We start from the raw sequence: 10,548 nt of genomic DNA, 5'->3' as shown, positions 1-10,548 counted from the left end.
AGCCTGAGTTAGCATGGTGTTCATCATCATATCAGAGGTGTATGTTATGAGATCAACAATAATTTATCAAAAATTTTATTTGAACTAGTTCATTTAAAATTTCTGTATGTGAAGTTTATAAAAATTGTTTGATTGTAAGTTTGTCGATGGAAATGGTATTAAGATTTCATTGGAAATAGTTTTCTATATATTCTTAGACCTTGGGACTTTTTTTTTTTTAATAACAATGAAAAGTAGTGTTTCAAAGTAATCCTAAATAAAGTTTAAGGCTTATTTAAGACAGCTTTTTTTATTATTTTTTAATAAAAAATTTTAATTCAAATTTTTTTTTAGAAAAAAATTTATTTAAAAAAACAGAAAGTTAACACAAAGGAAGCCATATATATATATATTGTTCCTGGTTCGGCTTGCCAGCCTGGAGGAGCAAATCTCCCGGTCGCCTTCCCTACTCACGCTCTGGCCTACAAGAATCCTTCCAAATATGATCATTTCATCCGCCGCCACCATCACCGCGGCAGCTCCACCGTCTTCTCACCCACCCAGTTGCGTTATCTCCTTCAAACCTTGCAGCAGCGCCCCACAACCCGCCGCTCTTAGATTCTTAAACCGGAGGAAGTTGAAGCGAATCGGAAATCAAGTAAATCTTCTTCTCGATACTTTTTTTAATTTCTGATTGTAAGAAAAAGGAAAAAAAACCCTAGAGATTTCTCCCAGCGCGGCAGGAGAGGGAAAAACTTGTGCAGGGCGGAGCTCCTACACGACGCTCCTTTTGCCGCCGCGATCGGATCGTGCGTCCTCACTTCGCTTGTAGCTCCGATACATTCCACTGGCTCTGAAGATGAGGATGAGGGCGGTGCCATTGATTCTACTGATGCGAGATTCGCCGTCATGGGGATCATCGGTTTCATTCCTTACTTCAATTGGTTGGTGAGTTGATGCTATGTTCTCTTTCGATACTCTCTTCAACTCAATCTCAAGCTTTCGAATGAATGATTATGCTTAATTGTGTTACTCATGGAACAGAGCTGGGTGTTTGCGTGGCTTGATACTAGCAGACCGCGCTATCTTGTTTACTCCATTGTTTATTTGGCTCCGTACTTGAGGTTTGATTGCTTCTGTAACTCTGAACTTGATTTTCTTTGAACTGTTTGCTTTTTTTCTTCTTATGATTTGAGCCTACTTACTGCGCGTTAGTTTTTTGGTCGTTGAATTTCTGCTGCCAATATTTTTGTAAGAAGGCCTGTTGGTGTGCTGCAGCTAATGTGAACAACAAACTCGGAAAACCTAAGCGCTCAAGCCATGAGCGCCATCCCCATTTTCTTTATCTGAAATTCAATGAAGTTCGTTAACCAATGTTTAATCTCAGCAAAGATTAGTTGTAAATTCTGTGCTCGGTCAAGTGTTTTTAAGATCAGATAATTTAGGTAATCAGCTAGGAAATGCTGAATTATACTAGAAACAAAAGAAGAGATCCACTATAATACAGGAATGGATTATTCCAGTTTCATGCTAGTATTAAAAGGTTCAATATTCATAGTATAGGCGGGGGCTATTCCAGAAGTGTTCAATGTCATCCAGTTGTAGGCACTTGCAATGAAATGCTGGAATTGAACTCCTCCTTTGGTAAAGTTTTACATTATAAGAAGGCAAGCCTAGCATTATTTTTTCTTTCTGTGTTCACTTTATCATCATCATCATTGGACTGTCACTTGTCAATACAATCATATTTATGAATATCCAATATTTCCATATGAAGGAATTTACTGCATGATAATTAAAAGGCATTCTCTTATAGGATTCTTGAGCTTGGACATCATTTGTGTCACCTTTCTAGATTAAAGAGAACGGTTTACATTAGAATTTCATAAGAAAAAAAGAGTATTAGGATATCCTGATTAAAATTTTGCTTATATTCCCTTGAGAGAAACTCCCTTCTGAAGAATTTTTTTGATAAATCAGAATATATTTGTCATGTATGCTAATTGGCTTGCTAGAAGCTTAAGTTAACTATAGTGTTTGAAGACCTTTGTTTGAGTTTGTTATTATGATCCATTTTGAGAAGTATTATAAACTGTGTGGATATTATATAGTTTATGAATTTAAATTAGTACTTTTTTTATATTAATTTGAATGCAATATAGGATTCCATAAAAAAGCTCAATCTATGATTGTGTTAAATACAATTATAGAAACATAATAGTGGTTGAACTACTTTTGATGACCTATAGGACATGCTTCAATTGTTTTCTTTTGAAACCTTATACATATATCCTGACAATTGTGTGGCTTGAATAGCTCTTTTAGCAATCAAATCGGCATTCCCAGAGATAAAATCGTCCTGGGGTTGTATGAACTATGAAACAAACGCAAGGCATCACTGCAAAAACTTTGGCCATATATCTTTTTCTCTATGCATAAAATATCTTGTCCTTCCATCTAGTGTTATTGAAATGGCATATCAGATTTTCTGATTTTGTTTAGGGGGATTTACATGCTACCACAAAATTCTTATGTACTTATATCTCTAACACACAAATCTTTATATTTATTTATATATTATTTTATTATTTAAATCCCCTCAAAACAAATGCCTTAAAAAGTGTATTTTATTTCAAATAAGTTCGTATTTATGATATTTTTATGTGATTCTGAGCTTTAAATACTATATAAATAAATATAAATATTTAGATATTAAAAATATAAATACATAAAAATTTTGTTATATGTATGTTAATCTAATATGATAAAAAAAAATCTTGCTATCTTTTTGAGAAAATAGCATGTTCAATTTTGTCTTCCAAGAAAAATTATACAATATTCAAATTATTCTACTTCCTTATTTTTCATATAATATGAAATGGTGATGACTGAGGTTTTAATTGGAACAGCTTTCTCATTACTTTCTAAAACAACTTTTTATTAAAAAAAAATTATTTCAAAAAAATTTTGTACTAAAAAACTGTTTCAAAAAATAAATAGAAAGTTGAGAAATCTGATAAATTCTACAGTTGCTTCAAGACATAGCTAGTCCAACGCATGCTTTCTGTTCCTCTCATCAAATTCTTCTTCAAAAGTATGTGTTAAACTAAATACTAGTGATGAAGATCATCATATCTCCTAATTATTCAGGACAAATCTATCACTATCTCTGGATGAAAGCTGGCTGCCTATTACTGGTATCCTTGTTTGCATTATTCACATTCAGGTAATCTATACTTTTTTTTTTCCTGCACCTGATTATTGTTTCATATGATTCTAAGTTTCTAACCTTCTATCTCTTGTAGCTTGAAGCAAGCATCAGAAATGGAGATCTTGAGGGTTTTGCTTTCTTTAACAAGGCGTCCAAGTTAGTATCCCCCTTCATTGAGAAGAATGATTCTGTTAACAGTCATGACAAATCATCTGGGGTAATCTTTTCTATGACTAGAACTATTTCTCGAGTATTCTAGGAGTCAAAAGTGGCAGAGGGGTCACAGCTAGGGTGTAAGTGAGCCGTGCCAGCTCGTGAGCTAGCTCGAGCTTGACTTGTTTATGGGCTCACGAGACGAGCTTGAGCTCAAACTCGAGCTCGTTTATTAAACAAGCTTGAGTTTGAACTTGATGAGGCTCGGCTCGCAAGCTGGTCCAAATTTTTTTTATTTATTAAATTAAATATTAGTAAAATTCAATATATATTTTTAATCCCGCCTAAATCATTCTTAAAATGAAAATAATTTTTTTATAATCCCGCCTAAAATGTGCTGAAGTCAAACTTCGGGAATCGGGTGGGCTAGAGAATGAACCGAGCATAACAACATATTAAATATTAAAGTTATGCTATATCATTTAATGTATCCTGCAGCATTTAATGCCAGCTACGCCAAGGCTTGTGAGCTGGCTCGAGCTCATTTATAATAGAATGAGCTCGAGTTCGAGCTGGTGTTTTGACTGACGAGTCGAGCTCGATAGCGTCATTACTCGACTCGTGTACACCCCAAGTCACAGCTTAAATTTAGAAGAAATTCTCATACAGTATAATAGCTTTGATATAGTTCTAAAACCTAATTCCACTGCTGATCACAAGTTCACAAATGTTGGATTTTCATCATTCTTGTTAACTTTCTTATTGCCAGGGAAGAAGTAAGAAGCATGGTGGTCTACCACCATCTGCTGAAGGCATTGGGGAAACAAGGGAGAAGAAGTCAGAATAATCAAACGAAATGTGAGCATTTGAGCTTCTTAAAATAGAGGTTTATTTAACATATAATCAGGCAATAATCTACAGTGAAATGTTAGATTAGTATGTACCTTGCTTTGTTATTTACTTTGGTAATGCATTCAGTTCAGTTTTGTTTGCATTTGTAGACTTTAACTAACAAAATATTGTCACTGAAGTACTGCTATAAGACCTGTAGATTATTGTTGCAAATAATTCTATTACTATTAATTGCATTAAACTCTTCAATTATTTTAATAGCTTCATTTTTTTATAAATTTCTTGATTTTATTTTAAAAACCAATCCAAACTTTAGTTTTGTTTGTTAATTGTGGACTTAAATTCAATCAAAAATATATATATTTAAAAATGTATAATGGATGATCAATCGATCCGAACCTTCTGTTCATTTGATGTTTGGACAAGAGTTAGTTACCGGATATGGGTTTTGTTTGAGACGGCTTTCTTATTGTTTCTTAAAATTTTTTTGACAAAAAATTATAATTTTTATACTTAAGAAGTTGCTTTAAAAAGTAATAAAAAGTCTAAGATTTCGTTTGAGATGGCTTTCTTTCTATTTCTTAAAATAATTTTTTAGTTAAAAAATTAAAATTTGTGTACTAAAAATTGCTTTAAATAGTAATAAAAAAATTATCACAAACAAAGCTTAAATCATGTGAAGTTGAACAAAATAAATCCATTCCACCGGCCTTCAACAACCGTCATCAAGGATTAATATTTTTAACATATAATACAGTTTTGGTAGATTATTACATCCGGATTCATCAAGAGGTAAATCCGAATGTGCCACACATGTGGCAAGTCTGAATTCGCCTCCAGACGGTCCAGACACCGCACATAATAATCTCTCTAGATATTCAGTAAACTATCCTCAATTTGCTGCATCAGTTAAAGACTTGCTGCTATCACCACCATTACCCATTTTCTTTTCTAACTGGGTTTCCTTTCCTATCACGCTTCCCAGCTCTCTCTGCATATTTAGCAAAAGCAGCATCTAAAGCTGAACGAACATTATTGCTGCTACTCTCTTTTTCAGCCTTAGAAGCCACAGACTTCCCTTCCTCGATTTCTGTCTTTTCCCCATCATCCTTCAGAGCCTCCTTCGCTTCATTTTTACCTTTGCTAAAAGCTTCAGCGATCGTAACAGTGGACGGTCGATTAGAAACCCTTCGGAATGGTTCATGAAATGTATCATAAAGGCGCTTCACCTGCAATAAACGTGCACAGTTATAAATCAAATTTTAAAATAATTCAATAAAAAAAAAAACTCCATTCATTAAAATTTTATATTTATCTATCCTTTAATAACATCAATTTTTAAGCATAAATTTAACTACCAAAATGTAGCAATTTAGCACAATAAGTAATAATTAATTCTTATATGCTTGTATACTTCACAAGCCGGAAATGAACGAGGGCTTTGTTTGAGACAACTTTTTGCAGCTTTCTAAAACAGCTTTTTAGTATAAAAAAACTCTTGAATAAGAAATTTTTATACTAGAAAGCCGTTTTAGAAAGCAATAAGAAAATTGTCCCAAACAAAAGCCAAGAAGCAGTCTTGCAGTCTAAATCTAACTAGTTCAACCAGTATTCGGTTAATCGGTTCTTGGATCATTCAAAAAGTACATTTTAAAACGTAAAAGCACGAGTATTTTGGAATTAAAACGAACTTTTTTAGTGGTTCCATAGTTTAAACAGGAGAAAATACCTTGCGCTCGCCGATACCCGGGCACCGAGCTAAATCTTCCATGGACGCGTCCATTATACCTGCAAGTGACTGCATTTCACAAATCAAAGTTGGGAAGGGTTTTATGTCCACATTTTATGAGTTGATAACGTAAAAGTGATATAATGATATATGTTAAGATTATTATTCTAACTAATGTTTAGAAATTTTCATCTATAAATAAATTGTTTAGGACTTTTCCTTTTGTATATTTAGTAGTATTATTTACTTTGGTGCTTACCAGCACCATAAATATATCATCTAGTAAGGCCATTATATTGGCATAGAAAGCTAAAAATGAGAAGACAGAAGTTTATATTAAGTAATACCGTAAAAGTGGAGCCAAGAGTAACTACGTCTGTCTTGTTAACATGTCGAACTGCTGTAAGTGCACGGGTCAGCTGCAAAATGACAAAGCTTCAATCAACAAAAAGATGTGTTGGAAACTAATCAGAAATCAAGAATTCTGTCGGTATTAGCAAGCAACATTAACGTGTAGTGTCAATTGGTAAGCAATATAAAATGGACACAAAATGGAAGTTTCAGGGAAAAAGAAGGAGCTGATGGCTGTTAAAATGTGTGTTTATTATAATCATTTTATGTGTAATAGGAGTCAATTGATAGTACAAACTAACGCAATAAAACATGTTGGAAAAAATATGTTTGATGAAAATAATTTTAAACATACATTTATAGACATAAAAATATACATCTTATCTAAGAATTATAATATGGAAAAATATTTTTAAGAACAACTAATTTACACAACCTTTATTTTTTAATGCAAACTAAAGTGATTTTTTTATTTATTTTATAGTCATTGAGAGATACTTCAAAAGAAAGACGGAAGTGATTGAGCATGACACACGTATATGAATAGCACGTGCTTTTGATTATAATTTTATTTATTATATAATTTATCTTTTTTTTAAAACAATTCTAATAAAAAAGTTTTTAAAACTGCGCGTCGATGTCGATCTTAAGCCCGAATAAAAAAGTTGAGCGTATTTTTAGAATCTATAATTTGTGCCCCACATGAAAAAAATCTTAGCTTTGCCCCTGGTTGGAAGATACATACCCGTGATAAATAGTCTGTATCGATTTGTTCACGAATACTATCTGCAGGTTTGTTTTCATATACTTTTATAGTCTCCAAGTACCGACCACATTCTTCCAAGCTGCAGGAGAAAGAAAGAGCTATCAAGAGAAAGAATCATGAAGATATTAAAAAATGTGGAATTTGCACACTAAATAATTAATAAATGCAATTTTTTTGAAAGATGTAGCCAATGAAGCACAGACACTTCCAAGAGTTGTGTAATCTAGTATAAAATAGTGAGGCACAATGTTGATATATATTCTACCATTTCCAAGAATATTATTATTGCCGGCTAGAAAATTCATGGAGGTACAATGAGAGAATTGTGTCCTAACTTTACACTAGGATCCAACATAAACATATAAATGAAAATATCACTAGTGGCGTAAGAGTTTTAATGTGAAAAATTTAAGAAAAGGGGAAAAGTCATAGGGCCATGTCCAGCTAAAATGATTCCACCATGTAAACATTGATTACAAAGGTTTGTTAGTCCCTTAATTTGGAGACGGCAATATTAAAAGAGTATGGAGAGGTGGTAGAAAATATCGTTGAACTTGTATAGAGTGAAAAGCATTTGAACAGATGTAGTCAAGTGAAAACAAACTGACAATGTTGGTCAAACAGCAGCAGCCCAATAACGATGATTGGACGGCGGCAATCAAATGGTGGTCTGATGACTACGATCGTTAGACAACGGTGGTTGAGTGACGGTGATATGACATTGGTGATCTGATGATGCAGTGGTCTGACGACTATTGTCATGCAAAGACAATCCGATATGACGATCTAGTAGTGAAGGTCTGATGGCAACAATTGGCCAACCAAGGTCCCACAATGACAATCAGGAGGCAAAGGTCCGACTGCTCGAATCAAGCCGCAAATGTCTGATGGCGACAGTCTGACAGTGATGATCTGTTAGGGTCAAATGGTGGCATTTGGACGATGGCGTCGTCAGGCAATGGTCTAACAACAACGGTCGGACGATGGCCAGAAGATAGTGGTGCTAGAGTACATTTACAGGATTCTTCAAATTTCTAAGCTCTCTTGAGCCTCTATTCAACGTCCATCTTCATATAAATAGTAGCGGTCTATTTATCTATGTCTGAAACCTCTTAGGAAATACACGTACATAATAGGAAAATTCATCTTTCTTTCTTAAAAAATTCAAACCTTATAGACCCAGTTGCATACATTTGTGAGATATAAAAATTTTCAACTTTCTAGCTAGTATTAGCTAAACTCTCTGCCTTTCAAATTAAGGTAATCATGATAGCTTAAAATCCATGGCCATAATATATAAGCACAAAAAGGATCTTAGGAAATAAAAAGGACAACAATTCAAGTAAAATTGAATCACGTTACCAAGCCTTGCTGTTCTGGCAGACATGTTACAAACTGTGATATGTGGCATTTTTAAATTGAACCAAACACCTCAAGCACCAGATGAACGTCTAATACACTTTGGAAACAATTGGGGAGCTAATTTAGAAACCAATTGCTGACGGGATTATCTAGGATTAAACTTGTCAAGTATAAAAAAAACTGCATATGAAGTCCTAGATACAGGAAGAGTCCATTATCTTAGTAAATACCTCAACATTTCATGCACAAGTAAACACCACTTCTAACTAGAATAAACGTTTATTAATAATACTGCTCATGCATTAGGTTCTTCGGTAACCATAGCAAGAGGGAATGATATAATTCAGAAGAATGATAGTCGTTCTACCTCCAACCACATAAAAGGGTGCAATCATGAAACATTGCAGTCCTTGTGACTTCCAACAATGGCTTAGTTACATCTTCCTGAAACAAGGGTAAACAAAGTGATCCCAATCCCAAAATAAAAAGTAAAATAACAGCAAAATTGCAATTATAAGTTCTAAGACTTTGTCCAAATTCACCTAATAAAATAAATTTCATAGGATTTCACTAACAAACGCTCTAATAGCATTTTGAAAGAAGTATTATGTATGAGCAGAGTTTTCATACACTCCAAAAATAATTTCAAGCGAAGTTTTAATCACAAGATAGACTTTTTTTCTTCCTTTTCAACGTTCATTAGATGCTTGAAAATTCACATGCATCTTAATGCTTAATAACCACTGCCTTCATAATGAACTTGAGCAAAAACAAATGGTAAACTTCAAAGTATGTAAAGTTATAATCATGAAACAATCTTAAGGGCTTACCACATCAATATGACACAAAATGACACGAAGCTTGAAAACCTTTTGCAACTCCCTTATTCGATAATACAAGTAGTCAGGATGTAGTAGATGATAACGTAAACTGCACATTGGAAAACTTAATCAAGGAAGATGATATATTATCCCATCACTGTTATACTAAAAACAAATACAATTATAAGAAGAATAACGACCATAAAATTATTTTTCCTTTACGCTTGCATAAGACATCAATGTATTCTGAGCATATTCCTCTGAATGATTTAAGATTTTGAATTGCAACTAAAAATCATGGCTGTGTAAGAAAGAACATGAACTCAAACATCTAAGAGTCCATTTGCGGTAGCTTTTTCACTATATTGCTTTTCAAATCACTACTACATGCTATTTAGCTAATATTTTCTTCATGTTTTCAAAACATTTTATGATGAAAAGCAGCTTTTTACAACATAATCTACTATATTGTGGTAGTTATAAGAAAGTTGCTATTGGATTTTTTCATAAGGAAAAACAAAATTCATACTAATAACAGCTTTTAAAAAAATTTTCTCTCAAAACAATTCTAAAGCTATTTTTTACGAAATGGACCTTCAGTAGCAAGCTAAAATTGAAGCACAAGTCATTCTTAAATGATACATAGACCAGAATTTTAAATATGTTTTCACGAAGTTTTTTTTTTAATATCATATAAAAATACCTGAAAATAGTAAATGCATAACTTTGCTGAATGGGAAAAGAAAATCCATGATTTTGATTAATTTATTTTACATGAGTTTAATTTTAATTTAATTTTCATATAAAAATTCATCTCAAGGATAATTTAATGCACTAAAATTATATACTAACAAAATATTTTCAGAGTACTATAACACAATTCTTTTTATTAAATAAATCTAATTAATGATATATCACTTTCAGAAATTTTGGATATATTCACTTTCTAAATAAGCTATTAATTTTCATTTACTTTTTAACATTCTGATTGAAGGAGCATACACTACCAAAAAAATTTCAGTTTTTTTATTGAAAACACAAATCTAATTTGAGTTTTTGCTCCTTTTTAAATTAAATTCTAATTAAGCTCATTTTACTTAATTATATTTAAATGATTCTCCTAATTAAAACTTTGCCTATACGATTTGGATTCAGCTTGGATTTGACTATTAGCTTATTCCATTATAATGATGCAAGAATAAACAATTTCCCCCGGGATTATCTGCATTGTCATGCCTTATGTCTGTAGAATCTGATAATTCGGTACAGTTCGCCGGACATAAGGAAGACAAGGAAGAGAAGAACGTAATTTCTTATTGGATGA

The 10,548-nt window shown here is 32.8% G+C and overlaps 2 protein-coding genes across 4 annotated transcripts; one reads left to right on the top strand and one right to left on the bottom strand.

Moving 5' to 3' along the window:
- The first annotated feature begins 415 nt into the window (after positions 1 to 415).
- LOC110103366 lies at positions 416 to 4,436 on the top strand. Of its 3 annotated transcripts, none has more exons than XM_028699479.1 (6): positions 416 to 637; positions 715 to 927; positions 1,024 to 1,103; positions 3,130 to 3,205; positions 3,285 to 3,346; positions 4,113 to 4,436. In XM_028699479.1, the coding sequence occupies exons 1-6, from the start codon at positions 482 to 484 to the stop codon at positions 4,225 to 4,227; spliced, it is 702 nt and encodes a 233-aa protein (XP_028555312.1). In that variant the 5' UTR covers positions 416 to 481; the 3' UTR covers positions 4,228 to 4,436. The 3 variants fall into 3 exon arrangements, with proteins under 3 accessions (XP_028555312.1, XP_028555311.1, XP_028555313.1); XM_028699478.1 differs by having other exon boundaries at positions 3,285 to 3,407; XM_028699480.1 differs by having other exon boundaries at positions 504 to 637; positions 723 to 927; positions 3,285 to 3,407.
- A 431-nt stretch (positions 4,437 to 4,867) lies between these two features.
- LOC110103353 (DNA excision repair protein ERCC-1) lies at positions 4,868 to 9,333 on the bottom strand (the record flags this gene model as incomplete). Its single annotated transcript, XM_020832026.2, is given in 6 exon segments — positions 4,868 to 5,424; positions 5,925 to 5,993; positions 6,272 to 6,343; positions 7,021 to 7,120; positions 8,771 to 8,847; positions 9,234 to 9,333. Coding segments are annotated over 6 exon segments (712 nt in total), but the record flags the coding sequence as incomplete, so codon positions are not given.
- Between the last annotated feature and the right edge of the window lie 1,215 nt (positions 9,334 to 10,548).

Source organism: Dendrobium catenatum, unplaced genomic scaffold (genome assembly GCF_001605985.2).
Source record: "Dendrobium catenatum unplaced genomic scaffold, ASM160598v2 fragScaff_scaffold_1297, whole genome shotgun sequence".
Taxonomy (NCBI): domain Eukaryota; kingdom Viridiplantae; phylum Streptophyta; class Magnoliopsida; order Asparagales; family Orchidaceae; genus Dendrobium; species Dendrobium catenatum.
This window is presented reverse-complemented; position numbering and strand designations above follow the sequence as displayed.

What these genes read in the sequence shown, in the direction of transcription:
- LOC110103366 (XM_028699478.1), top strand. Translation starts at nt 482, where the DNA reads ATGATCATTTCATCCGCCGCCACCATCACCGCGGCAGCTCCACCGTCT. An exon ending in TTCCTTACTTCAATTGGTTG is followed by an intron (nt 928 to 1,023) that starts GTGAGTTGATGC and finishes CTCATGGAACAG; the next exon opens with AGCTGGGTGTTTGCGTGGCT. An exon ending in TTTGCATTATTCACATTCAG is followed by an intron (nt 3,206 to 3,284) that starts GTAATCTATACT and finishes TATCTCTTGTAG; the next exon opens with CTTGAAGCAAGCATCAGAAA.